This window comes from Colletotrichum gloeosporioides (genome assembly GCF_011800055.1).
Source record: "Colletotrichum gloeosporioides strain Lc1 chromosome Unknown consensus_50, whole genome shotgun sequence".
NCBI classification, from domain to species: Eukaryota; Fungi; Ascomycota; class Sordariomycetes; order Glomerellales; family Glomerellaceae; genus Colletotrichum; species Colletotrichum gloeosporioides.
The window spans coordinates 592,834-616,812 of NW_025544695.1; the positions used below are offsets into that span (position 1 = coordinate 592,834).

A 23,979-nucleotide genomic window follows, 5' to 3' on the forward strand; every position below is an offset into this window, starting at 1 on the left:
ACACGTCTGTCACGATCTGTTTGAGATTTGTATATCAATCTCTTCCAGCACTTCGTCGTTATAACTATCACTATTCAAATCTACAGATATCGTCTTTCATGGGCATGATTTGTTAACTTATTCTTTTCAACTAATCATTCTGACTTTAGGTGGGCAATCCCACCATTCGCTCATATTAAGATTTTCTTATTTCAGCCGATTGAAAACATCTGTCCCTCTTAAACCTTTCATTAATTAACTTTCATTACTCTTTGGTATCTGTGAGACCAATCCTCTTGTAAATGCCGTCAGATATACTTGTCTTCAGCATGCTTTCGCTTGTTGCGTTGCAATTCGTCTATTCTCTTTCTAAGACCAACTTACCTTCAGCCACGTGCCCCTTCCGCCTTGGGAATCCATTCAAGGGCCGTTTTGGATAGAATGCCCACCTCGTATTAGTAGGGGCCCCAGCCTGGCGTAGCAATCTAGCCATTTCTGAGCGTAACTCATTATTTGCCAAATCAAGGGCAGTCCAGCCACCTGCATCGTCGAAAAACCCCGTATCAGCTCCTCTGTCCAACAACAACTGCACCATTTCCACATTATGCACAATCACAGCTATCATCAGCGGCGTATAGCTTAAATGACACTGGGCGTTGATGTCTGCTTTGTTGTCCAAAAGCAATGTGGCCATTTTCTCAAAGCCAAGCGCCGAGGCTATGTACAGAGGCGATGTGTAATGGGGCGAGGCTTGGCGATTCACGTCGCAGCCAGCCTCAATCAAACTTTCACCTGCTTCCACCAGGTCAAAGAATGCCGCCGCGTGTAAACCTGTCCAGTCCTCCTCCTGTGGACTGGGTAGCCTCATCGTCCCCACTTTAGCTGCCAGTTTGTACGCAAAGCTCACGCTCGTCTCATCAGCAATAAACGCAATGACTGATTTAGGCAATTTGAGTGCTCTTCGTGCATGATGACCCCAATTTTCAGCAGCGTAGTGTATGAAGGGTGGATGGTTCTCGCTCAACTCTTGTTCGTCTTTCTCAATCGCCGGATGTGCTAAGTTTCCAAAGGTATAGAATCTTAGATATGTGACGCAGCTGGTTGCAATTTCGTCGTGAACATTTGGAAATAATTGCGTTTGCAGGGACACAAGATATTCCTGGGTGGTGAAATGTGCCAACCGAATGACGTTACTTTTTTCGTCAACTGTGACCAACCCCGCACAAACTGACATGATAACTTCAATTTGTCGAAGGTTGTCTATGTCAAGGCGGTTATCGCCTAATTTCACTGCCAAGGCGTGGCGAAGGTCGTCAGTAGACAGTGGCCTTTCGGCAAATACTATCCAGGCGAGTGTTTTGATCCCCAAATCACAGAACCTTGGGGGCTGGCATCGGATTCTCTCTATGGCTTGATCGTACGCTCGATTCAACAATTTTACCCGATCCGTTGAATTGGCAGATGCCTCAATTGTTGCCAACACCTGGCGAACCTCAAACGCTGATGTTTGATCACTGATGACGTTAAGATAGAGTTGCGCCAGAAGAAACCTATGTCAAGTCTTAGCCGAGCGAACATTCGGAAAGAGAATGATAGCTCAAGGTGTCAAAGGATGGGAGGTTTGACAAAAGGGAGATCTTACATGCCGTCTACGAGCCCCATGATCTTGGATTGCACTGCACAGTGTAGATCAGGTGTCTGTGAGATACTTCGCAATACCTTCGGCAGCCTGGCAACCGTATAACTGTACACGTCCTGGTCGCTTGCTCTAATATCCTGTCTGAGGCAGCCATCGAACTCCACATCCAACTGCGTGGTATGTCGTGATGTGAACATTATGCTCGCATTTGTCTTCTCCTGGAGCCTGCGAAGATATGCAATCAAAGATGACTGACACTCATCCTTTCGGCTGCACTCGTCGAGAGCATCAACAACGATGTATGTTCGATGGCTCGAGGCAACAAGCTTTGTTGTTATATCCATCAGCTCATGGACTGACGGTCTCGTGGGCTCGTGCTTTTCTGTATGCTTTTGGTGTAGCTTCTTCACACTTTCTGGAAGGACACCTTGTGAATGAGAGACCTGTTTCAGGATGCCAGCGAGCAGCTGAGGTAATTTCTGCTCGCTGTGTCTCTTATAGCTGCAATAGATGAATGAAAGCACACTTTTCTCGTCCTTTATGCAATGTTGTCCAATGTAGTCAATCGCGAGAGCGGCCATGATTGTTTTTCCAGATCCGGGAATTCCAGGGCAAAATAGTGTTTTGCCTTGCTCTGCTACCCAATCCTGAAAAGGTTTAGAGTCCAGAAACCATTTGCCCGTTCCAGGGTGATGCCGAGAAAGGAAGTCGCTTTGTTGTGACCCGGAACTGAATGGTGTAAGCCATTCAAGGATTTCCAGGTCCTCCTTGTTGGATAGACGGCTTTGCATATTTTCAAAGCTGGACTTAGTTATTGCTACTAAATCATGGACTGGTTTGTTTTCAATCAGCTTAATGTTCGAAGGTATACCAATACAATCAACGGTTACCACTTACTATCTCTGAGGAGATTCATTGCAGGTGCCTCCTTTTCTATGATTTGAGGCTCTATGTGGACCAAAAGCTCCTTGGCCAGAGCGGCAGCTACCGCTGCCGCGTGCTCTTGCCAGTCTTTGTTCTTGTGAGAGTCTGCATAATCACATATTCCTCTAATAACAAGACAAGGAAAGGTCGCCATGAGTCCTGCTGCCTCCATTTCGACACACAGCACATTACCGCCGAGGTCCTGGTTCAGTTTGTCTCGAAATACAGCGTCCTTGATGACCTGATTTCCAGAGGCAATTAACCCGCAATGTACACGGGTATCCCTCAACCTCCTCTCTTTGGCTTTCGTCTTATCGCAAAATCGACAAGCATCGGGTTCGTCGTCCTCGTCGTCGTCGGAGGAGGAGGAGGAGTCATCCTTGTCCACATGAGCGCAGTCTGCCTTGAATAGAACGTCTCGGAGAGCCTCAGAGCGCAGGTACTTTGAAACTAATTTTGGGAACTTCCTCCCGAGCTCTTCTAAGTATTTGTCGATCTTGGATCCTTCCATTTCGTGGGTAGTTTCCAGCTTTGTCAATGCCGTCAACAGGAAAGTGGGTGGGTTATTGAGAGATCCTGTCCGTTCGAAATTTCCGCCCTCTTTCGCCTTCCCAAGATCCCATTGCACTACGCCGGGATGCGTTCCTATTGGACTGCTGACCACAATATCGCCCAATCTGACCTTGTTCGACGGCACGCCGCCACCAATTCCCACCATGAGTCCAATCTTGATGGTGGGGAAAGTCGATACCATGTTCGTGGCTACGGTCGCTGCAGAGACGACACCGATTTGGCCTCTGGGCAAACAGGCGATCACGATGTTGTGGCCGCCTATCGATCCAAGGGTGTACGCATTCGTGTCGGTCGGCGGCTGCATGTTGGGGATATTGGGATGGCGTTGGTCGAGCATTGCGATCGCGGCAGTTTGCTCCTTGGGTAGGGCGCAAACCCAGCCTACAGTGTAGGCCTCGTGCGATAGTGCAGCTTCCTTCGCCTCGTTTTCGTTGGCCGGTTCATCTTGGTCTCGGTTTCGCCTTTCAGAACTCATTACAGTACGGGGGTATTCTCGCGGCAATCCCAAACGCTAAAGGTAGTTTGGTCGTGCAAATCTCGTGGTTCGTGATATGAGAGTGGAGTCGGAGATAGGGCGTTGTAACCAGCAGATGGGATGAGCCCAAAGACAAAGGATGATTGGAAAAAAGAAGGGATTTGTGTGGGAGGGGAATCAGGATGTACTCGCGAGCCCAATTGCCAAGAGAGATGTAAGCGCCAGCGCAGCGACTGCTAGCGACGGCAAGGTAGACTTGTGACCCTCCGTAGTGCATACGGCCAATCATCTCAGGATTATGGCAGGGGCATTCGCTTGCCTTGCCAATTTTATCACCGACCACCAACAATCCATAGTTTGCTGATTTGAACGTGGCTTTTCTGGTTTGATGTGTTTCGGTCAGACTTTACATTTACCTACCTAGTCAAGACAAATGAAATGACAGATCTTCGAACCAGATATCTTGAAAACAAACGGCTTAGCAGACTGGGTTAAAGTTTCTCCAGAATTCTTACCCTGCTACCATTCCCACACGATCACCCACGCCTTTCACGTTGGCACTCCTGCCTTATTTTGACATTGAATTTGCACCTCTGTCGTCATCACCAAAAGTCACTAAGCCCGATTTTGCCTCTTCAGGCTTTAGAGCATGAGCATGCAATTGGGAAGCAAAGTACAGACCATCTTACCTACGCACAACACGAGTTTTACTATTTAGGCGGATCCATAAATTCTTCGTCAATTGCTCCGATCAGCTGGTAGTAATTAGAGTCATGAGCCCAGTCGAATTGAAACATTGAAGAACCCTACTTGGCAAGCTTGGCAATGTCGGAGCTGGTTCCCAGGAGAATTACAACAAATATTTCTGCCACCAAGCCTCCTCTTCGCTCAGCCAGATTTGCGGACTTCCAGGTTTGCCAAACATATGGCCCTCTCCAGGCACCTCCCGGATGCGAACATCTCCACCCTTGTCCTTGACTGCCTGATAGATAAGACGTGCTTGCTCAATGGGCACCACTGTATCCTCGATACCATGCAATAGAAACAAAGGCGACTCAATCTTGTCTGCGTGAAACAGAGGACTTCGCTCCTTGCATCTCTCTTCCTTTTGCTCATCGGTCATGCCAGGATCGAGGACTAGAGCGCCCATGTACTCTGATTCCAGCTTATGAGTAGATTCGCCAAGTTTCTTGACATCGCTGACACCACATACACAAAATCCCGCATCGAAGGTGCGTGGATGTCGCACAAGAGCCTGTAGGACGTTGTAGCCTCCCGCACTTGCGCCGACGATACCCACTTTACCAACTCTGCCTGCGGCAACGAGATGGTCGGCAACCTCACCAGCATCGTCTGCGTCAACGATGCCCCAGTTGTGGAATAGTGCCTCACGGTAGTCCCGTCCGTGCCCAGTCGAGCCGGTGTAGTTCAGAGCAAGCAGTGCATAGCCTCGAGCCGTGAAGTATTGGGTGCGCAGTTTCAGCCCAGAGCCCGTATATCCGGTCGGACCGCCGTGGGACGAAATGATCAGCGGGGGGAGGGTATCACCTGGGGCCGTGAACTTTGGGTTACGCGGCATCCACAGAGCGCTGTAGATCATCCGAGAAGGTGAGCCTTTCGAACGGAACTGGACAAGCTCGGGCTTTGAGAAAAGCTTCTCGTCCAGATCGGCTTCGGAGGTCCGTCTCACGGTAGTAACCTCTCCACTCAATACACCGATCTTGTAGAGAGCCGAAGGGAAGGCTTTCTGTTCTGCAATGACCAGCACCGTGGTATCGTTCAATCTTGCGACTGAGTCGAACGCAATAGCACATAGGTCGGATGGGCCGACAGGCTTCCAGTCATTCGTTTCCAGATCAATGAGAATGAGCTTTGCCTCGCCAAACAAAATACCTGCTGCTACTACATGTCGATTGGACAGTGGGGCATATGTGTGACTAAACGCTGGTCAGAAGGAGAACCGATTTCTCATGGATAATCCTTTGAAACGAACCTTCCTTGAAACCATCGAATCTCACCGAATTCGGCATTCTCGAGGTCTTTAAGCTTGATTTGCGAGGGTTGTACTTGGCCAGGAGCGATGCGGTGAAGTTGACGGAATCCGTCAGTCTCGATGCACACAAACAAGCTCCCATCAAAACCCCATCTAGGCTCAGCAGCGCCCTCGTGGTTCTTGCCTGCAACTTGGGTCACATTCTCGACTGTAGCAGACGAGCTCCAGTCGGCTACAAAGACTTCACTTGCAGAAAATGGGAGGTTGGGTTGGTTCCACTCCAACCAGACCAGTCTCGCACCGTCCTCACTAAACTGCGGTGTGTAGTAGAAGTCGGCGCCTTGCACGACTCTCTTTGTTTCCCCGGTGTCTGCATTGATGGCGACGATGTAATTCTTCACTTCTCGTGGCGTACTTATCGTGTGGTCTTCCTCAATGGCCACCACCCAAGGGCTCGTCGGGCTCGCGCTGAAGTTGGAATATCGGAGGTTAGGACCCGCCGTGACTGGCTTCACTTCCCCAGAATCCGGATCCAGCACGTTGACACCGGCCGTATCACCACCATTATTTGAGAAGATGATACGTCCGTCAAAGAGTACATCGTATGGAGAGCCACCGTACTCGTAGACGGAGTTGTGGGCGCTCCAGGGTGCCGGCAGCACGTCCTTGGGTCCGTCGCTGGTGATTTCGACGACGCCATTGCGACCGTCTTCCTTGGACTCGTTGAAGTACGCGCGACCGGATGCACGCTACAGATATCGTCAGAAAGGATGATAGCAATTGGATCACGAGACTCACATGAACACGGGGCGAGGTGACGGACCAGCTTTTGGAGGTGACTGTGTCAGCCGTGATGGGGCTGTCCCAATCACCGTATCGCGCCACTCTTTTGGTCACCATTTCCGAGAACCGTACGCAATGGCGGTGCTTGAACGCTTGGAAAGATGGGTTGGAGATATTTCCGCGACTTGAAATGACTGTGACTCACTTTGGCGTGAGACAAGTGAGGGGGACTAGATGACGTTGGACGAAGTCGGACTGACTGATAAGGAAGGAGAATAGGAACTTTGGTTCACCGTAAGCGGGTCCGAGACCCCGCACTTCGCTCCGGGTTTGCCGTCCGAGCCCCGCTAAATCCCATAGAGCCGGAGCCGTCGGCTCCGAAAGCTGCTCCGCCGACTGGCGTGAAGATGGGGTTTCTTCCGTTCTTATCAGTCGCAATCGTCATCGTGTTGATTCTGGGCCAAAAATACAGTCTGGCTGTGATGTCAAGGAAGATCGTGGCATGAACGTTGAAAAGCCTCACAGGTCAATGCGGAAAGGGCGTGCTTTCCGCCCTTGTGGTCAGGGTACAAGCCTGTTCAGATAGCCGGAGGTTTGCTGCTGAGGATTTCGCCGAATGTGAGGGGCGAGTCAAACTGGGCTGATTGCCAAGGCGAACGCAATGCCGCCGACCATCGTCGAGGTCATGATTCATGACATAAATTTTGCAACTGCGACACGGAAACTTGAGTCGCCACCGGATCGCTGAGCAAGGCACAGACAGGGCTCTCAATCACTTGAGTTGGAAGTAAACCTCTTGTTGCTGTGTGATACTCATTGCAGACGAGGGAAATGAAGTCCAAACCCCTGCGTGAATCAACTACGGGGTTAGCTCGGCTGCTCATGACGATGTGGTCCGTGTTTCAGCAAAGAGAAGGTTGAACCGACAGATGTTGTCCAGAACGACCCCCGAACGGAGCAGCTGGTCGCATGCTCACGGCCCATCACCTTGGGTAGGCTTGTGGGGATGGTGACTGGGGTTTGGAGTACAGGGATTACCTGAGTGCTGATTTGACAGACTGAGGAACCACGTTTGAGAGTCTAAGTTTAGCCTACGACAGCTGTCATCTGAGACTCACAGGAGGGTTCGGATTCCCCTTCTCAAGTTCAACCGAAATTGGGGGCTGGTTCGCGGGGAAAAGTGCTCCAAGGAGGTGCAGCCGCTGGCTGAATGAGCGAATTGCGACCCGCGACACCACTGATGACAGATGACGGATAGCATTAAGCTTAAATCTCTATGGTGCCTCCGCTGCCCGCGATTGCAACATAGGTAGTTAGCGAAATGGGAAGACAACAATCTTGAATGACATCGTCGCCGCGCTCGACTGCATACGGATGCGAGTTGACAGGAAAAACATTCATATCTACCAATGCCTGTGACAAGCTTCTCCGCATGATGAGCCGCGTCCGGAAATGTCAAGTAGAGACGAGTTGCCATACCGCCAAGCTGTGCCAATGCCGGATCTCGAGTAAAACTGACCTGACCAGCCGCCTCCTGCAGTCAACTCAAGCCCCGAATTTCCCCATTAGGCGCTCGATGAGGCTCCCGAAGCGCTTGTTCTCTCCTCAGTGGTCCTTGGCGCGCTTGGCGCTACGGGTGGTGGGGGAAAGGGCCTCATCCTTGTGGTCCCATGTGGGTTTCATGATGCTGTTGCTCTTGCCGGGCTGTTCCCTCCCAGTTGCGCTTACACAAAATTGCCCACGCGGACTTTGACTGGAAAAGCGTTCTTCTGGCCATATAACCAATTTGAGTTCCGCGCTGCATCCTCTCAGTCACATCTTGTTTTTGCCCATTCCATCCTTACTTTGTACGACTCCTCAATAATTGAAGAAGCTTTGCGTGCTTTCGGTCAACCAACAGTGTTGGTGTTCCGCATACTGAACTTTTCACCTTCAGCAAGCGCATCTAATATTTCAACATGAAGCTATCACGGGCATTTCTATTCTCAACCCAACTTCTCGCCGCCACATCATTGCCAATCTCAACGACGTCGACCACCAGTGTTCTATCCCGAGGCGAAGCCACAACAGAAGGAAACCTTTTCAGAAGGATACCTGCAGCAGGCTCAGCGGAAACGCCTAAAGGGGCTGCAGAGAACGGAAGTGCAGCGGGTGGGGAAGCCGCGGCTGGAGGCGAGGGAGAGAAAAAGGAAAATGAGAAGGAAATCGAAGGGGCTTTCAATGTCCCGGTTCGATTGGGCGGCGCAGGCGTGAAGCAAGACGTCCTCTTCCCGCCAGGGGTGAGTTGCGCCTGAACATGGGAATGTTAACACACAAGCTAACACTCAATTTAGAAAAACGGTCGCTTCGAAGTCGAGTTTCAAAATGCCATCGGACGAACCCTCACAGTCACCGAAAACCGAGCGCCTGCACCACCTCCAGCAGGGTTCACGGCAGTCGAAGCAGTGTCATTCAAAGTGAACCTGGCAGAGGGTGCGCAAGGCATGACATTGTCCAAGATTGATTATATTCTGAATCCTGGGAGTAAGTTATGGAAGACTTTTGGTACTGCAAGCGAAGCTAACACGGCGTTAGATAAGCTGGACATCAGCAAGGGTCAGATCGGCCGCCTATTCCCTGAAGCGAACGCGTTTATCATCAACCCAGCGCTCGGAGAGCTAGAATTCGAGGCCGAAGAGAATGAGTTGACACTCAAGGTGGCGAATATGAATGGGGAGTTCGCAGTGTTCCTTCCTCAAGCAAATGGCGGCGCCGCTGGACGTGCATAGATACCTTGGCTCTGGAGCGTTGGTGGGATGAGGGGAAGACGGCAGAGGAACTCATAATCATCATTTTTGGTCCATGGAAGGCAATATCTGTAATGACAGCAGGACTGCCAAATAACTTATGAAGAACGACTCGGACTCGGATGAGAAGCGAGTGTGTTCGATTTGTGCTGATTATTCATTTCGAAAGTTGAATTTTATTGGTGATATTCGTTTGCCGGAAAAGCATATCTGGCTAAACATGATCGTGAGGGGGAATGATTAGCTAGACGACAATACAGACGAGGAAACACCTGGCGAGTGGATTTCGGAGACTGTGTGAACCTTATGCAATTCTTCACTCAACTTAGGATTGCTAGGAGTACTGTTCAAGCGATGTACTCCTACTTAATTTTTATTCGGTGTGGTACTGTTTTCCACATACTTGTAAATTCGTGTGATGCGAGTACCAATGTTTGGTAAATTGATGTCAATTGCTGTCCAGAGTTCGAGTTCAATTTGGCTGCGATTGATACGTGACGCTGAAGATGCTGACCTGCAAGCTCTCAATTACCATCCAAGAGGACCACCACGAAGGGCAAGTCTTCCTGCACATGATTCAAATTCACTATTGCGTTCATATGCCTATTGGGAAAACTGCATTAGAGTCAAGTGTTCAAAATATGTGTAGTATATTAATAGAAGATATCATGTCAAGGGTATATATCAACACGATCAGAAGAAAAGAAAGGCTTTCAGCATCCTCTAGCACAACCAAACAACTTAGTCGCAGTTGCGGTTGGCACCGTCGCTGAGCTGACCACGAACAGCACCCGGGACAGCCAGGCTCGAGTGAACATCAGTGAAGAACTTGGACGGGTCCTCCTCGATCTGGCGGACCTCAAATCCTTCACCGTTGTCGGTTTGGGTGCCGGTGGCGTTGACGCCAGTGCGGAAGGGCCCGGACAAGCATCCGATGCTGCGGCGGACGTTCTCGGTGCCCTCAACAGGCTGGGGGTTGGGGAATGCGATGCTGGAAAATCCTCGTTAGTCAAGAACTCCTACGGCCTAAGGTCCTGGCATCAGGCTTACCGAGGAGGACCGGCACGGCCCTTTTGCCCCTCGTGGATGTGGGTGGCGGTCAGGGCAGGTGATTGGTACTCGCCCTGGAAGTTCACCAGGGTGATGTTGTAGCAGATGACATCCTCCTGGGAGTTGATGCCGTAGTTGAAGTAGCCGAAGGCACCGGCCAGGCCGCCGGTGGCGGTGTTGTTGTTGTCGACGACCTGGTCAGGTGTCGCGACCACGTGGTAGGTTGAGGTGAAGTGGAAGGGACCGGAAGAACCCCAGCCCTGCTTGTTTCCGGAGCCCTTCTTGTGCCAGCCGATGATGTGGGTAACATCCTCAATGATCTTGATCGGGGTGGCGGCAACGGCGGCAGCCAGGACCACGGGGACAAGGGCGAACTTCATTTTGTTGATATTTGTAAGGAAGGAAGTCTTAGAGAGTGACGAGGTGAGGGTTGAATATTCGGCGGGAAGTATAAATAAAGGATAATTGGTCAGATTAAGGTACAATGAGATATTAGAGTGTGGTACTGTGTGATTCCAATTGAAACCTGATTCAATGATGGACACATTGCACTCTATATACTCGGTTTCGACGTTGGTGAAGTCCGCAACAACCGACTCTCGAAATCCCACACCTGCGCCAAATTCCAAGATCTTCACAAGCTAGACATGCCGCCTCTGGTTATGTGTTGGTTGAGCCAAGGGGCTATGGAACGGGTCGACATCACCCAGGAGTGAACTCCGGTGCTGTGGCCTTCAGAAACCGTCGTGATGAATGGGCCAAGAGGCTTGCGAAGTTCCTACCCTGCTTGCAAATATGACCGGCAATGGTTCGGGGCCCCTTGGCAACATTGCTGGTCCCCCGATCCGGGGACGCGCGCGTCGGCGTGCTGGGGTTACGGTCATGACACCGCCGATCACTTGGGGTTCGGCAGCGGAAGCGACTTTTACCGAGAAAAATTGGGAGTTGTTGTGTCTTGTCTAGGTTTGTCCGGTAGCGCCAAATATTGGACAAGCTCCTTGGCGATTGCTTGGCCCTCAATCCAACAGTGATGTGCCGAAGCCAGATTCACAATATTGGGCACCCAGAGTATGGTCAATTGGATGCAGAAAAACGAACAAACGTTAAGCTAGGTAGACGATCATGTCTGCTTTTCTCCGGACTATGAGGCTGCAAGCTGCAAATACTTTCGCTGGCGTACTGGGCAAATAACGGAGGCCTTCGCATCCGAAGTAGTTCCTGGGAGAGCCAAGAGACAGCTACGGACTAGCTTATCTCCCTACCAAGAGAAAATTAGACAGACGGCTGCTGGGCATTCGTGAATGACATGTTGGCGCAGTCTTTTGGAAGAGATTTTGTCTTGGCGATGAGGCAGAGCAATTAGGTGAGACCTGTCTAGCATTGCTCGGAGACGGACGTTGCTGTTAAGAATGGCCCCCAATCTCTCCAAGTTCAGATATGTTTGGAATCAAAACAAAGAGCCAATGGGATTGCATAGCGCTGAAAATCCCGAAAAGGCAGATGGGTCTTGAAAGGCATTTCATCGCCCAATGCAAGAACAATCGCCACCGGAGAAGGCAATTTTTACATCAAGTAGCCTTGAGCATGGGCGAGACCTGTAAGTCAGATGCACACATCTCATTCATAAAGCATGCAGATACATGTTGAGCGCATTACTCCTCAAATTTCGATTGTTCGAAGGGTATCTACTAATAGTTGGTGTGGCAGCCTTGCTCTACACTCAATACATCATGAAAAGTTCCATCCGAACGTTAAAATTGGCCCAATTTCTTCCACCACGGATTACTAGTAGTCGGCCTCACGGAAAGCATTTCGTGATTGATGATCAACAAGCCCTTCCTGTTCCATATAGCGCACCCAAATCATTTCTTCTGCATTCACTGGGCGTTGTTCTTTACTGGCCCTCTTCTTCTTATTCCCTGCGAAGCCAACCTCGTCCCCATCCATGTTGTACCGTGTCATTTTGTGTCTGTGGCACCAAGGGGGCGTTTCCAGAGCTATTGCTGGATCCTTGGGATATCTCTTCACCAGTTGTTATTCCCAGCCCCTGTCCCTGCATTGTGCTCGAATCTGGAGAGAGCGGCGATACAGCCGTGTCTAGGGTGTTTCTGTTGGAGCTGTCGGGCATTGGAGAGACATATGCTGGCGGAGGCGAATGGTTCGCTGTCGGGTCGTAGTTATCGGCCGGTAGCTCGCTCAGCTGAGTTGGTGGCTCCGGATCGAGCTCAGCGATGTGCTGGGGCGGGTCGTACGGCCTAGCAGCCACGGCAGCCGCGGGGTCAAGTTCGGAGATCGGTCGGGAGTCGCCGCTCAGCTCCGACTTGAAAGCATATACTGAGTTTTCCGGAGGTGCCAATTTCGTCCTGGCTGCCGCCGCAGCCATAGCGGCGCCGGCCCCGGCCCCGGCGACGCCAGCCGTGCCAATAGCTGCGGCCGAATGCATCTGTGGTTCGACGTCCCCTTTCATTGAGTGTTCCTCGGCTCCATCTAACCTGCTTGATCGGTATCTCTGGAAGAACTTCCAGCAGATGAACAGTATGAGTACGACAGCTAGGACGATGCCAATGGCAAGACCAGCCTTCGCGCCAGGATCTAGACCTCCCCCATCATCCGGCGTTGAGGTTGATGTCGCACTCGTTGTTGATGTGTTTGTAGTTCCCGTTGAGGTCCTGCTAGCCGTCGACGATCCTGCTGTGGTGGTTGCCGCCGTTGCCGTTGCGGATGCGGATATTGTTGACGAGGACTCTGTTGGGTAGGGTCCCGTCACGTAACAGTATCGGATGGATTCGAATACTGATACGTATTGCGTGCAGCTACCCTCAAGCTTGGTAATGTCATCCAAATCATTGCTGTACCACGAAGCCATCTTACTCCTGTAAGATGCATAGGTGGTTGTGAGCTCGGCCCCTGAGAGGGTCGATGTGAAGTCGCAGGCTGTCGCAGGCCATAGCGTTGTTGTCGGCGCGTCATCCAAGATATCCTCCAAATCCTCCAGACAATCTGCAGCATTCTGTCGTCGAATCTGTTCATACCGGGCGCGGACATCGGGGCGGGCGGCGGCAGTGGTCATGAGACCGGCCAAAAGGCCGAGAGCGGAAGCGGTGTCGGAACGCATCGAGATGGGCAGCGGACGTCCGAATTGGGTTTCCTCTTGCTAGGATCAAAATCTCACGCGCCGGAACGGACTGGAGAAGAGCAGGATCGCTCACATTTGTGGTCGAGAAACGGAGAAGATCACGCGGGGAAGACAAGAGCCGCCGCGGAGGAGACCACGCGGCCCTGCCGATCTATTCAACGAAATACCTACGTCAACAACAATTCCCGCCATGTCCCGTGTCAATCAGTTCAGTCCTACTCGTCTGCAAAATTCTGCGCCATCGCAACTCCACCTTATCGCTCGAAATCCACCAGTTGATGGGTCTATCATTGCTGGGCAGGGCTAATTATATAGAGCTGCATCTGCCAAGCCAGGGCGGATCAGGGAACGAGCCAACAGCGATGGTTCGTCCCAACGGCCAAGCAACCCCGGCCCGGGATCTCAGCCACGGTGATTGCGCTGAGCAGGGCTGTGTTGAAATGATCACCACCCGACCTGTGGGGAGATGCGTTTCTTTCCAATTCGCCCAGTCCGCAGAAGTCTGCTCAACTTGAAACAAGCCGCCAATCCGCGTTCGGTTTATCGGCTGTTGGGGATTGGCTCAGTGGTGTGTGATGGGGGGAACACCGGCTTACACGCACGCGCAAGCTTTTAGACTTATCTGCTGCCGGCCGGGTTGATAGCTCTTCGACACGGGCGGGGTTCGCTGGTGTTACGAAGCTCAACCCTGCCGTGGAAGCCCGGCCGACGAACGGCAGATTGGGAGAAGAAGGTTGGGCCGGAGACAGTTGCGCGGATTCACACCATCATGACGTTACGAGGGGTGGAGTGGTGTGACTGGGGCTGGGCAAAAAGGAAGAAATGAGACTGTGGTCTTGGCATCCAAGAAGGTTCACGACGAGATGAATTGTCGGGGTCGCCGCGACTCATGACCGGCAGTGATCTTCTCGCTCTTTCGGGGTCAGCCTCAGCTCCGGGCTCGAGGGAGCGGCCGAGGTGGACACCGTCCAGGGGAAGGGCGATTCCGCCTGTGTCCGCTAAGGTAGTGGAGAAGTTTTAGCATCTGGAGGAGAAATTAAGCTCAAATTGACCGCACGCCAATACCGACAGTCTGTTTTGAAACATCTTTCTGTGGTCAACTTGAGATAGGAGATCTAGGTGGTATCTGATGCTAGCGGAGATAATGAGAGAACACAAGAAAAAATCGTCGATCATCACGACAGGCGAGACATCGCGACCGACTGCAGCTTTTCATCCACCCCTGTCGTCGCCTGCTCCATTTGCGCCGCCTTCATTGCCACACTCTGGTTGCCTCAGCCCCAGGCACACCCAATCATTCTCTCTAATCGTTGATGCGATGCTGCCAGACTTCCTGCTCAGCTCTTGCGCTGTACGTGCTTGCGCCCAGAATATCCCGCATTTGCTCAACGCCAGTGAACATGACCTGACGAGACACAAACCAGCGGATCCCCTCGTGGCAAGGCGGGCTCGTCAGGCTGCCTTGATAGGTCCAGAACTCGTTGAAGAGAAGGACGCTTTCAAGAGCGGGCATGTGGTTGATTTCAGTCTCCTGCTGCATGCCCACATCGTTGAACCCAATCATCTTGGGAAGCTGGTTGAAGAAGGTGCTGTTGGCGTTGCCCGGATCGAGGCGGATAGCCAGCACAGCCTTCTCATGGCCCTCCTCGTCCACGTGTACGAGGTGCAACTCAGCCTTGGACCGCATGCCGTTTACGGTGTGGTCTGCTGGTGAGTGGATATGCCAGCCTTTCAGGTAGAGCGTCATGTCGTCGTAAGTAAACGATGGGTTATTCGTGTAGACGCCTTCAGGGTGCGTGACGGTGAACGCTGGCCCATAGTTCCAGTTGTAGAAGTTGCCAGCGGTCTTGTTTGGGTAGTTGAACTTTAAGACGTGGCTTAGAGCAAGGCCGAGACCGAATGAAAGCGCGATTGGTGACTGTTGAGTGCCTGTCTGGCAAAGACTGTAGTCTGAGGCTGGTTAGAGTGAGGCTCAGAAATGAGATGAGTCTTGCTCGCTTACTCGGGTTGATGCGGCCCCAATTGAATGAAGCCTCATAGGCCCAGTCTGCCGGTTTTGGAGGCACAGGAGCAGTTTGTCTTCTTCTCCCCATGGCATGGTAATTCTCGTGGCTCGCGCAGGCCAATGTCCCAGACGCCCACAGCAAGGCGCTGAGGAAAGACGACAAGATTAACATGGTCGCAAACTGCGTAGACAATATTCGCCTCTCAATCACGACAGCGCAACAGATGGTAGATGAGGTTGGATTGGTGAATAATTCCACTTCTTGAGGGTTCGCAGCAGGCTTATAAACTTCTTCCATGCGCTTCCGGGGTCCATGGATAGTTGCACCTCACGAAAGTTCATTTCTCCGTAGTGGGTGGCTTGCAGCCTCCAAAACTGTCGGCGAGATCCCGACGCATGGCTGGCAAAAAGCTGCAGTCGGCCGGCCAAGACGTGCTAACGAAGTAAGGAAGGAAACAGAGCATAGCCATCGTCAGATTCTGAACCCTTGACACCGCGTTTTTATTCCCATGATGCTTGGCGCAGGAATTGGGGTGCTGGACCGGCGGATGGGGACAGCACTCGCTGTTGGAACACCGGATGGCAGTACAGCAGACGCTGAGCAATATCCTGGCAGGAAACTCTGTGTTGAATTTTGCCGCCACTCGAGGTGAACCCCTCATTATCACCTGAATTATAAAGCTAAATCTTGCCGTTGGAAGCGGAAGTGAACTTTCTTTCGCGAAATCATGAGCCACAGATTCGGTGCAAAGACGAGATGGACAGGCATGAATTGACAGGATACGACGGGCACTAGCCAATAGAATGCCTCGCGCTAGCGTCCCTTCGCCGACCGCCGGACGCTTGTTCTGCTGTGTTCTGTCTTGGCGGTTGAAATGGCGAGCAGCGTGGTGTGGCTTGGCTGACGCCTTGTCGAACGGCCTTAAGTTTTCCCAAGACTTTTGCGCGGGGAAGTACATCCCATTGGTCGTGTTGGTAGAACGAATACCGGCCGGGCACTCCCGGATTGTGCTCAGACGGCCTTCTAGTCTGTGTGTCATTTCCTGGCCACGGACGTTTGAGAGGCTTGCTTGTATGCAGGAACCCCGCGATGATCTGAGCACGTGGCTGAGGTCTCAGTGCCTCATCCTGGAGGAGCTACTGGTTCGTTGAGGTCTGGACTTTGCCGAGCCGCAGACCGCCTTGCAGTTAGCACAGTCCGTACTACGGACAAGCTCTGGGTTAATATCTGGTCGTGTGTTTATTCGTGGAGTTGAGCGAGTCCAAGAGCCTCCTGCGTTGAGAGGGGGCGGGATGCAAGACACGAGTAATCTGAGACTGAGACAATAGGGTAAACCCGCTTCGGGGGAGGCCGGATGTGAGAAATCTCTTTCCCTTGGAGCGTGTAACCGAGGATAATTCGTTGTTAAGGCACTTCGACACGCCATGCTGCTTACGTTTCTTTTTATCTCGGGGTCGCTCATTGTCAGTTCTTCCGTTTTTCATCATTTGCAACCTGCTGCCTTGTGCGTGGAACAAATAGCAGGGACGGAAAAGCGTCTAGAGAAGCACTGAGAAGGATTCATGGTTTGCAATTGAATGGGAAGTTTTATGACATTCTCTTGAGTCCGCAACAACATGGTGGGCAGTCGGCAAAGTTTCAACGTGATTGAAGTTAGGGCCTTGAAGCATGCCTGATCATATAATAATGGATGTTTGTTGATGAACTGGAAGACAATCCGCTAGACTATACTTCAAGCCTGTTAATAGTGTTTTCATACTCAACGGATGTGCGACTTCAATTGGTTGGCCTAGAATGATTTCGTGATATGGGCCTTGTTGGCCGAAGTCGTTGCATTCATCGCGGAGTGGAGCCAGTCATGTGTAATTCGAGCGAATCCGGCAGGCATCAGTAGTACTATGGGACTTTTGTTCCAATCATTGGCTGTGATAAATCAGATCAATCACAATCACGGGAATTTACCCCGCTCATTTTCATTCTTACTCCATCTCACACCGCGAAGTCTGGTGGGATTGTGACACCGTCCAACCAAGCAGCCGCCAAGCTAGTCGACGATGGTTTCCAACGTACCTCCGACACTTTGTCCAAGATGTGATAGTCTCGATCTGGACAAGATATTTGCTGGAAAATATGACACTCCACAGATTGTCACACAATTGGGCGACGTTCCGCATGATATGCTATCGAGCGAATGCCCGTTGTGTCGTTTGTTGGCGGAGGCAGTTCACAGACCTTTCTCAGACGAATCACTCACATCCTACCATGATACATGCTACTTTTGCAACAATGTCGATACCGATGCGCCCTTTGTTCAAGGTTACTTCTTATTTGCGGATCGGATCAGCAGTACCAGGTGGGAAGGTATTGGCCACTCGAAGGTGACGAGCTACCTCGGCACCATCTTGGGAACCGCGATTGCCAATGAAGGGCTGTTTATCAAGTCGGATGTCAAGAATGCCGACTCCGCAACCACCGCAGCCAACAAGTTGTGCCCACCGGCGACTGCCGATATGGATATACCTAACGAAGGATTTGTTGCTCTGAAGGTTGGCAGATTGAAAGAAGGAAAGAGTATTGCAAGTTATCTGGGAAGTATTTACCCAGCTTCAAGCTCTGAATCGAAGGCGGCGGCAGGTCGTCTCGTGCCCTCCACAATCAACTGGAAGTTGCTGCGATCCTTCGTGCAAACATGTGAAGACTCTCACGAGGCATGCCGGTCAACTAAACAAGAACTCAGCATAACTGGGTTTTGCTTGATAAACTGCAACACTGAGAGTCTTCAGCCCGCAGCACCTGATGCGTCATACGTGGCTCTGAGCTATGTATGGGGCCAGCCGGATAAGTCGAACGACTTTCGGTCATCACTGGACTTAGCCAGAATGCCGTTGGTCATCCAAGATGCCATGACTGCAGTGAGAGAAATGGGTCTTGTTTATCTCTGGGTTGATAGGTAAGCCAAAGGGTCAATGCCGATGGCATACAAGACTAGGGACTGACAACTTAGATACTGCATCAAGCAAGACGACCGCGAAACCCTTAGCGACCATCTGTCCAAGATGCATGTCATTTATCGACACGCTGTTTTCACCATAGTTGCAGCCGCAGGTAATGATTCAGCCTATGGACTACCGGGTGTCTCGATAAGACGACGGCAGCCACAGGCGCATGCAAATATTGGAGGACGTCTGCTGGTATCGGCTCTTGAGCCCTACACGAGCGACTCGAAGAGCATCAAGTGGAATACTAGAGCGTGGACGTAAGTTGTGCAGCCCAAGGTTTGTAAGCTGAAATGCCACGCGAATCCGAATCTAACTATCTTCCAACCGCAGATATCAGGAGGATGTATTCTCTGTCAGACAACTCATGTTCGGCACCCATCAGGTCACATTCAGATGCGCCGAGAGTCAGAACTGCGAAGGCCTTACCGATCCGTCTGAAGCTAACACATCTTCGCTGCGTCTTTTCGGTGTTCGCAGTCGTTCTGCGTGGGAGCACATCACGCACTACTCAAAGCGACGTCTCACGTTCGAAAGTGACGCCCTCGACGCCATCACCGCCACGCTTAATGATTATAATGACAAGACGAAGGACGCCGCTTTCCATGCGTGGGGCATGCCATTTGCGGCCAACCTGAATGTGTTGGATGGCTCGCCTCCTGGGCCTCTGAGAGGCGCCGTGTTTGCTTCCGAGCAGGCTATTTTTGGGTACAGCTTGGCATGGTATCCGGCGAGCAACAATATTCGAAAACGTCATGGGTTTCCTACCTGGACTTGGGCTTCGTGTGGAGCCAATGTTGGGTTCCTGAACTTGCCTTACGGGACGCCGGACAATGCGTTGATGCCGGACCCAGAACTCGACGTTCGGTTGGAATGTTGTAACGGTCGAATTATATCTTTGTCCGAGTACATGTCGCAAGACTCTCCTGTTCAACTCTCCCGTTACCTCCACCTAGAAGCGTGGTCAGTTCGCAGTAGCTTGACCTTCCATCCCGACGAAGGGACGGCTACGATCGATGTCAGTGACGAAAAGTACCACTTGGCGGGAAACATTGGCCTAGAAATCCTGCCGGACGACGATGACCACAAGCCGATTCATAATCTCATGATGGGAAGAGACGGATGGGAGGCCATCGTTGTGTTCTTCTCGCCTGAAAACAATGAAGGCGCGGTACAGCCATTCATCATTACGCTCATGAGGGTTGACGACGCCGAACAGCCAGATGAAGTGGTCTATGAACGATTTGGTCACATCAGTGGCCTCAGACTGGAAATGAAGCCCCAAAGACGGGACAGGAATGGCCAAGCTGCTAGGAAAGATGCCTTGGGTAGAGGAGACATCCAAAGTAAGGACATGAATCACCTTCGTCGTACTGTTGGATGGGCAGCCAAGGCCTTTGACGATCAAGCAAGAGAGACACAGGAAGCGGAAGAGAAGTTCAGGAAGTTTCGAGAAAGTCTTCAACAGGTTGGCCACATACCGCAACCCTCTGGCGTGACGACCGCAGAGTCGGATGATTCTGAACGTTGCCAATTGGACAGAGAACCCGATACAGAAGGAGTGGCCTATTTCTCTTCGCCCCAGATATCTAGAAGCAAGGTAGCTTTTGAAGAGCTTGGTAGAGAAGCCGTGGCCTCAAAGGACCCCACGTGGAGTACAGCAAACGCGCCCCCAACGTTGGAAGACGTGGGGACTGCCTCGAAAGCTTTGGATTCCGTCACAACGACCAGCGGTCAAGAAGTGGAATTAGAGACACCACAAAACGAAGAGACTGATGATTTGGACGGCGGAAGCCACTCGACAGACACGGCAAGCTCCTCAGAAGCTGATTCGGATGACTACGGGGATTACACCATCAACATGGCTGTACGTCGGGGACACATCAAGCGCTTATTCCCTCGGATTCCACTGGTTAGGAAAAGGCTCGTAATAAGATAGCTGCAAACTCCCGAGACAGTAGTAAGTCTACTCACTGGGGCCCCTCAGAACCCGGACGAGTTTGATGCCTTTGGTGGAGTTACGTCAGTCTCTCGTCAAGACTCAAAGAAGCATGCGTGTGTGTGGAACACGGCACACGGCAAGACATGCATGCCACGCGTGTAGCTAGGTGCTCTTCCGACGCCCGCTTTCCTTGGCCGAGACATAGCCGATGAAGTTAGGCGTCAATGATGACTGGGACAAAAGGAGAGAGAGTGGGCAGGCTTCTTACCGGTCCTTCCAGACCTGGCCTAGACTTTTACCCCTGGGGCCCCGGAGTATCTTCCAGCCAATGAAGGGAGACAGTGCCCCAACTTGGGATGCATCTGAACTGAAGAATGCTCAAGGTGCCCAACGTGATTTTGACCAGACACATGCGTCCACATGATGGGCTCTTGTTTTCTGATTATTCTCTGAGCAGATCGTGGACTTGCACGTCGCTGTCCGGCCCCAACTTGGGCATCCCCTGTCCCATTTACTTTTAGGTGCCCTTGCCCTGGCGGCGGGCGGCAGAGGGGCGTCACAAGAGCGCAGGAGCGTGCTCCGACGGCCTCCTATTGGTCGGAGCCAGCGCCGCAGCCAATGGGAGCATCGCTCCGACGGACCCACCCGTAGCGGTTTCCAGCGTCCCAGGGGGCAGTCCCACTGATCAGTGATCGAGATTCAGCGCTGTCCAGTTACTGAACAGCAAGGTAAACTCGAACGACCACCGGGCTCGGGCTCACTTTGCGAACCTTGGAAGCCAATTTTCCCCCTTCGTTCGGTTCAGGCTCACGTCCCCGTCACTTCTCACCCGCCATCACGCTCGTTAAGTCCTGATTCATTCGACACGGAAGAAACAGCGAGGCTTTGCGCGACGAAAGCCCCTCTCGCGGTTGTAATGTCGCTCCCTTCAAAACGTCGCCGTGTGATCCTGCCCGCTCCAGGTGCAACGACCACGCAGGCCGGAATCGTGCCGGCGCCGCAAACAACGGCAACGGCAACGACAGCAACACACTCACACTCCGCCCACGGCCCAGACGGCTTCCCGATCGAGCCTCCGAGGAAGGGGTCCGATAGCAGTGAGGCAAGGAGCCCGAGTACCGAGTCATCCGGCGAAGCCAAGCCTCGGTCGGCTACCTCGGGGTCAAAGAGGCAGGTCATTGCCGTCGCCTGCGACAACTGTCGGCGCAGGAAAGCAAAGGTGAGAGCGCCTCATCCACCACCACCCAAGACTCAAATACTGACACTTCATCCCAGTGCGACGGCAGCAGGCCAAAATGCCAGCACTGCACCAAACGCAACGTCGAGTGCCACTATGAGGCCAACCAGGGCGAGACCGTCAGTCTTGCCCTCAAGCGCAAGGCCAACGTCCTCGAGAACGAGAACGCCCAGTACCGCGATCTCTTCCGCATGGTCTGCAGCAAGACCGAGGACGAGGCCCAGGAGATCTTCCGCCGCATCCGCGTCTCCGGGGACCCGCTCAAGGTCCTCGAGTCCATCCGCCAGGCCGAGATCCTGCTGCCCTCGCCCGCCGCCAACGAGCGCGTGAGCGATTCAAGGTTAGCCAAGCTCAACGACAAGGCCATGGAAAATAGTCTGATCCGCGTCCCCGCGAAACCCTGGACAGCCATCGCAGACGACGGGCTCGTATCTGAGCTCATTACCGACTTCTTCAGCTGGGAGAACGCCAGCGCCTTCCCCGCCGTCGACCGCGACTTATTTGTGGCGGACATGAGGGCCGGCAACGTCAAGAAGGCAAAGTACTGCTCCCCCATCCTCGTCAACGCCATATGCGCCCTGCGAAGTGTAAGTGTGCCCACTGCTCGAAATCCAGTGCCGCGGTAATTATGGCGGGACTGACGATGTGCTTTTTTAAGCCGTTTGTAGAACGAGCCAAGCAGTTTGGCGCCATTACGGGGCAAGACTTGGCCAGGCGGTTCAGAGATGAAGTCATGCAGCTAGTCGAGAAGAGCCAAGGCCGCGCGACGCTGCCGACCATTATCGCGCTTGTGCTCATTGACTGGTCAGCCAGCATTGCTGGCGATGAGCCGACGGCGAAGATGTATCGCTACATGGCGTGGGAGCGATATAAGCGCTTCAGGCCAGAGAGGAGGTTTTCTCAGCTGAAAGAGGACGATCCCCAGGAAAGGAGCGAGAGACTTGCTATATCAAAGGCAGCCTGGGCGATTTTCTTCATGGAAAGGTAGGTCGACTTTTGTCTCCCACTCTCTTGTTGGTGATCCATCTGACAATGACGAATAGCCGCATTTCGTATTTTTACCACCAAGTCTCATATATACCGCCTCCACCAATACCCAAACTATTCGACAACAATGGAGCGGATGCGCTCGAGAACAGAGGCAATCTTGACGTGCTGGGACGGCCATATTTAGGATCAACAACACAGATCCCCCTTGTTCCCGGAATAGCCACCATCAACAGCAATCTTGCGTGTCTTCAGTATGAAATCATGCAATACGTAACATCAGGAGACAACATCAAAGGCAGTGCAGAAGATCTGAAACGGAGGAAAAGTCTGTATTGCAAGCTGCAACAGTTCAGGGCGGATCTTCCGAAGCGGTTTCGCATGGAGTTCAACTTCACTCCCTCAACCGCCTTCCTCAGGTGAGCCCCTCCTGTGCCTGTCATGTTATTCAGAGCTGACCACGCACCCAGGATGCACGAGAACGAAATCGCCTACGTCCTCCTCACCTCCCTCCACCCCTCCACCAAATTCGACACCCCGTTCACAGACACGGCCACCACCGTGAAATCCCTCACACTCCAGCACTGCCTCTCCGACACCACCCTCGCCGAAGCCTACCTCCAGAAATACACCGTCAGCTCCTACACGACACGCCAGCTCTTCGTCACGATGCAGGCCCTCATCCCCTTCCTCAACGACGGCCACGCCGCCACCAACGACCTCTTCACCCGCCTCTGCATGATGGGCGGCCTCACCGCGCGCGTCGTCCGCATGACCGTCCACCTGCTGCAGGCCGCGCAGGCCATGGCGTGGGCGATGAAGCAGGACATCCCCGAGGCCGCGAAGCCGTACCTCGAGCCGTGGGTCAAGCTCGCGATCCAGGAGAGCGAGACGACGAAGCCGCCGAGCTACTCGGTGCCCGACAGGAAGGAGATTAAAGAGCTGTTGGCCGAGAGCGATAGGGCCGTCGCTGGGCCGAACGAGGGCAGCGGCGCCGAGCTCTGGGCGTTGGTGGAGAAGTGGGTTTTGAGTGGTGGCTCAAAGTGAGGCCTGGGCGCTGCACAGCGATCGCCTCGGCTGTTTTTGTTTTTGTACAGATGGCATTGGGCCCTTTTGATACAGATGTACGACCTGTGTTTTTTGTTTCTGCATTTGAGAGCCGACGAAGCATGTCAGGCATACATTGTCATTTTAGCCCGGTTTGTTCTAGCCATGTTGATTTAGTCTGCATAGCTCGGCGTTTCCATGTGGTAGAGTACAAGTACTATCACCAACTATTTATCTGCACGAATCGCGATATTGTCCTCCACTTGCATTATCACTCTGTGACCGCAGGAATAATGGATAACATGCACCGTCTGCTGATTGCGTGCCCGTCTCATCACATGACGTCACATGATAAGATGGGGAACCTCGAGCGGCCCCGCGGGCAACAGCATTCACGACGTTATCTCATCGTATACCAAACACTAA

At 52.4% G+C, this 23,979-nt stretch overlaps 7 protein-coding genes across 7 annotated transcripts; 2 read left to right on the forward strand and 5 right to left on the reverse strand.

Moving 5' to 3' along the window:
- Positions 1-287: 287 nt before the first annotated feature.
- On the reverse strand, positions 288-3,590 carry GCG54_00000674 (uncharacterized protein; the record flags this gene model as incomplete). Its single annotated transcript, XM_045400808.1, has 4 exons — positions 288-337; positions 364-1,529; positions 1,622-2,435; positions 2,516-3,590. 4 exons carry the CDS (start codon positions 3,588-3,590, stop codon positions 288-290), a joined length of 3,105 nt encoding a protein of 1,034 aa, XP_045263481.1.
- An 850-nt stretch (positions 3,591-4,440) lies between these two features.
- GCG54_00000675 (Dipeptidyl aminopeptidase BIII) lies at positions 4,441-6,483 on the reverse strand (the record flags this gene model as incomplete). Its single annotated transcript, XM_045400809.1, has 3 exons — positions 4,441-5,527; positions 5,584-6,332; positions 6,382-6,483. 3 exons carry the CDS (start codon positions 6,481-6,483, stop codon positions 4,441-4,443), a joined length of 1,938 nt encoding a protein of 645 aa, XP_045263482.1.
- Positions 6,484-8,324: 1,841 nt separating this feature from the next.
- On the forward strand, positions 8,325-9,134 carry GCG54_00000676 (uncharacterized protein; the record flags this gene model as incomplete). Its single annotated transcript, XM_045400810.1, has 3 exons — positions 8,325-8,645; positions 8,700-8,889; positions 8,941-9,134. The coding sequence occupies 3 exons, from the start codon at positions 8,325-8,327 to the stop codon at positions 9,132-9,134; spliced, it is 705 nt and encodes a 234-aa protein (XP_045263483.1).
- A 759-nt stretch (positions 9,135-9,893) lies between these two features.
- Positions 9,894-10,582, reverse strand: GCG54_00000677 (uncharacterized protein; the record flags this gene model as incomplete). Its single annotated transcript, XM_045400811.1, has 2 exons — positions 9,894-10,143; positions 10,203-10,582. 2 exons carry the CDS (start codon positions 10,580-10,582, stop codon positions 9,894-9,896), a joined length of 630 nt encoding a protein of 209 aa, XP_045263484.1.
- A 1,532-nt stretch (positions 10,583-12,114) lies between these two features.
- Positions 12,115-13,317, reverse strand: GCG54_00000678 (uncharacterized protein; the record flags this gene model as incomplete). The annotated part of the gene is made up of 1 exon (XM_045400812.1): positions 12,115-13,317. The coding sequence occupies one exon, from the start codon at positions 13,315-13,317 to the stop codon at positions 12,115-12,117; it is 1,203 nt and encodes a 400-aa protein (XP_045263485.1).
- A 1,324-nt stretch (positions 13,318-14,641) lies between these two features.
- On the reverse strand, positions 14,642-15,515 carry GCG54_00000679 (Carbonic anhydrase; the record flags this gene model as incomplete). Its single annotated transcript, XM_045400813.1, has 2 exons — positions 14,642-15,288; positions 15,341-15,515. 2 exons carry the CDS (start codon positions 15,513-15,515, stop codon positions 14,642-14,644), a joined length of 822 nt encoding a protein of 273 aa, XP_045263486.1.
- A 1,883-nt stretch (positions 15,516-17,398) lies between these two features.
- GCG54_00000680 (uncharacterized protein) lies at positions 17,399-23,553 on the forward strand (the record flags this gene model as incomplete). Its single annotated transcript, XM_045400814.1, has 8 exons — positions 17,399-18,294; positions 18,349-18,600; positions 18,674-19,686; positions 21,245-21,501; positions 21,558-22,106; positions 22,178-22,503; positions 22,563-22,925; positions 22,977-23,553. The coding sequence occupies 8 exons, from the start codon at positions 17,399-17,401 to the stop codon at positions 23,551-23,553; spliced, it is 4,233 nt and encodes a 1,410-aa protein (XP_045263487.1).
- Between the last annotated feature and the right edge of the window lie 426 nt (positions 23,554-23,979).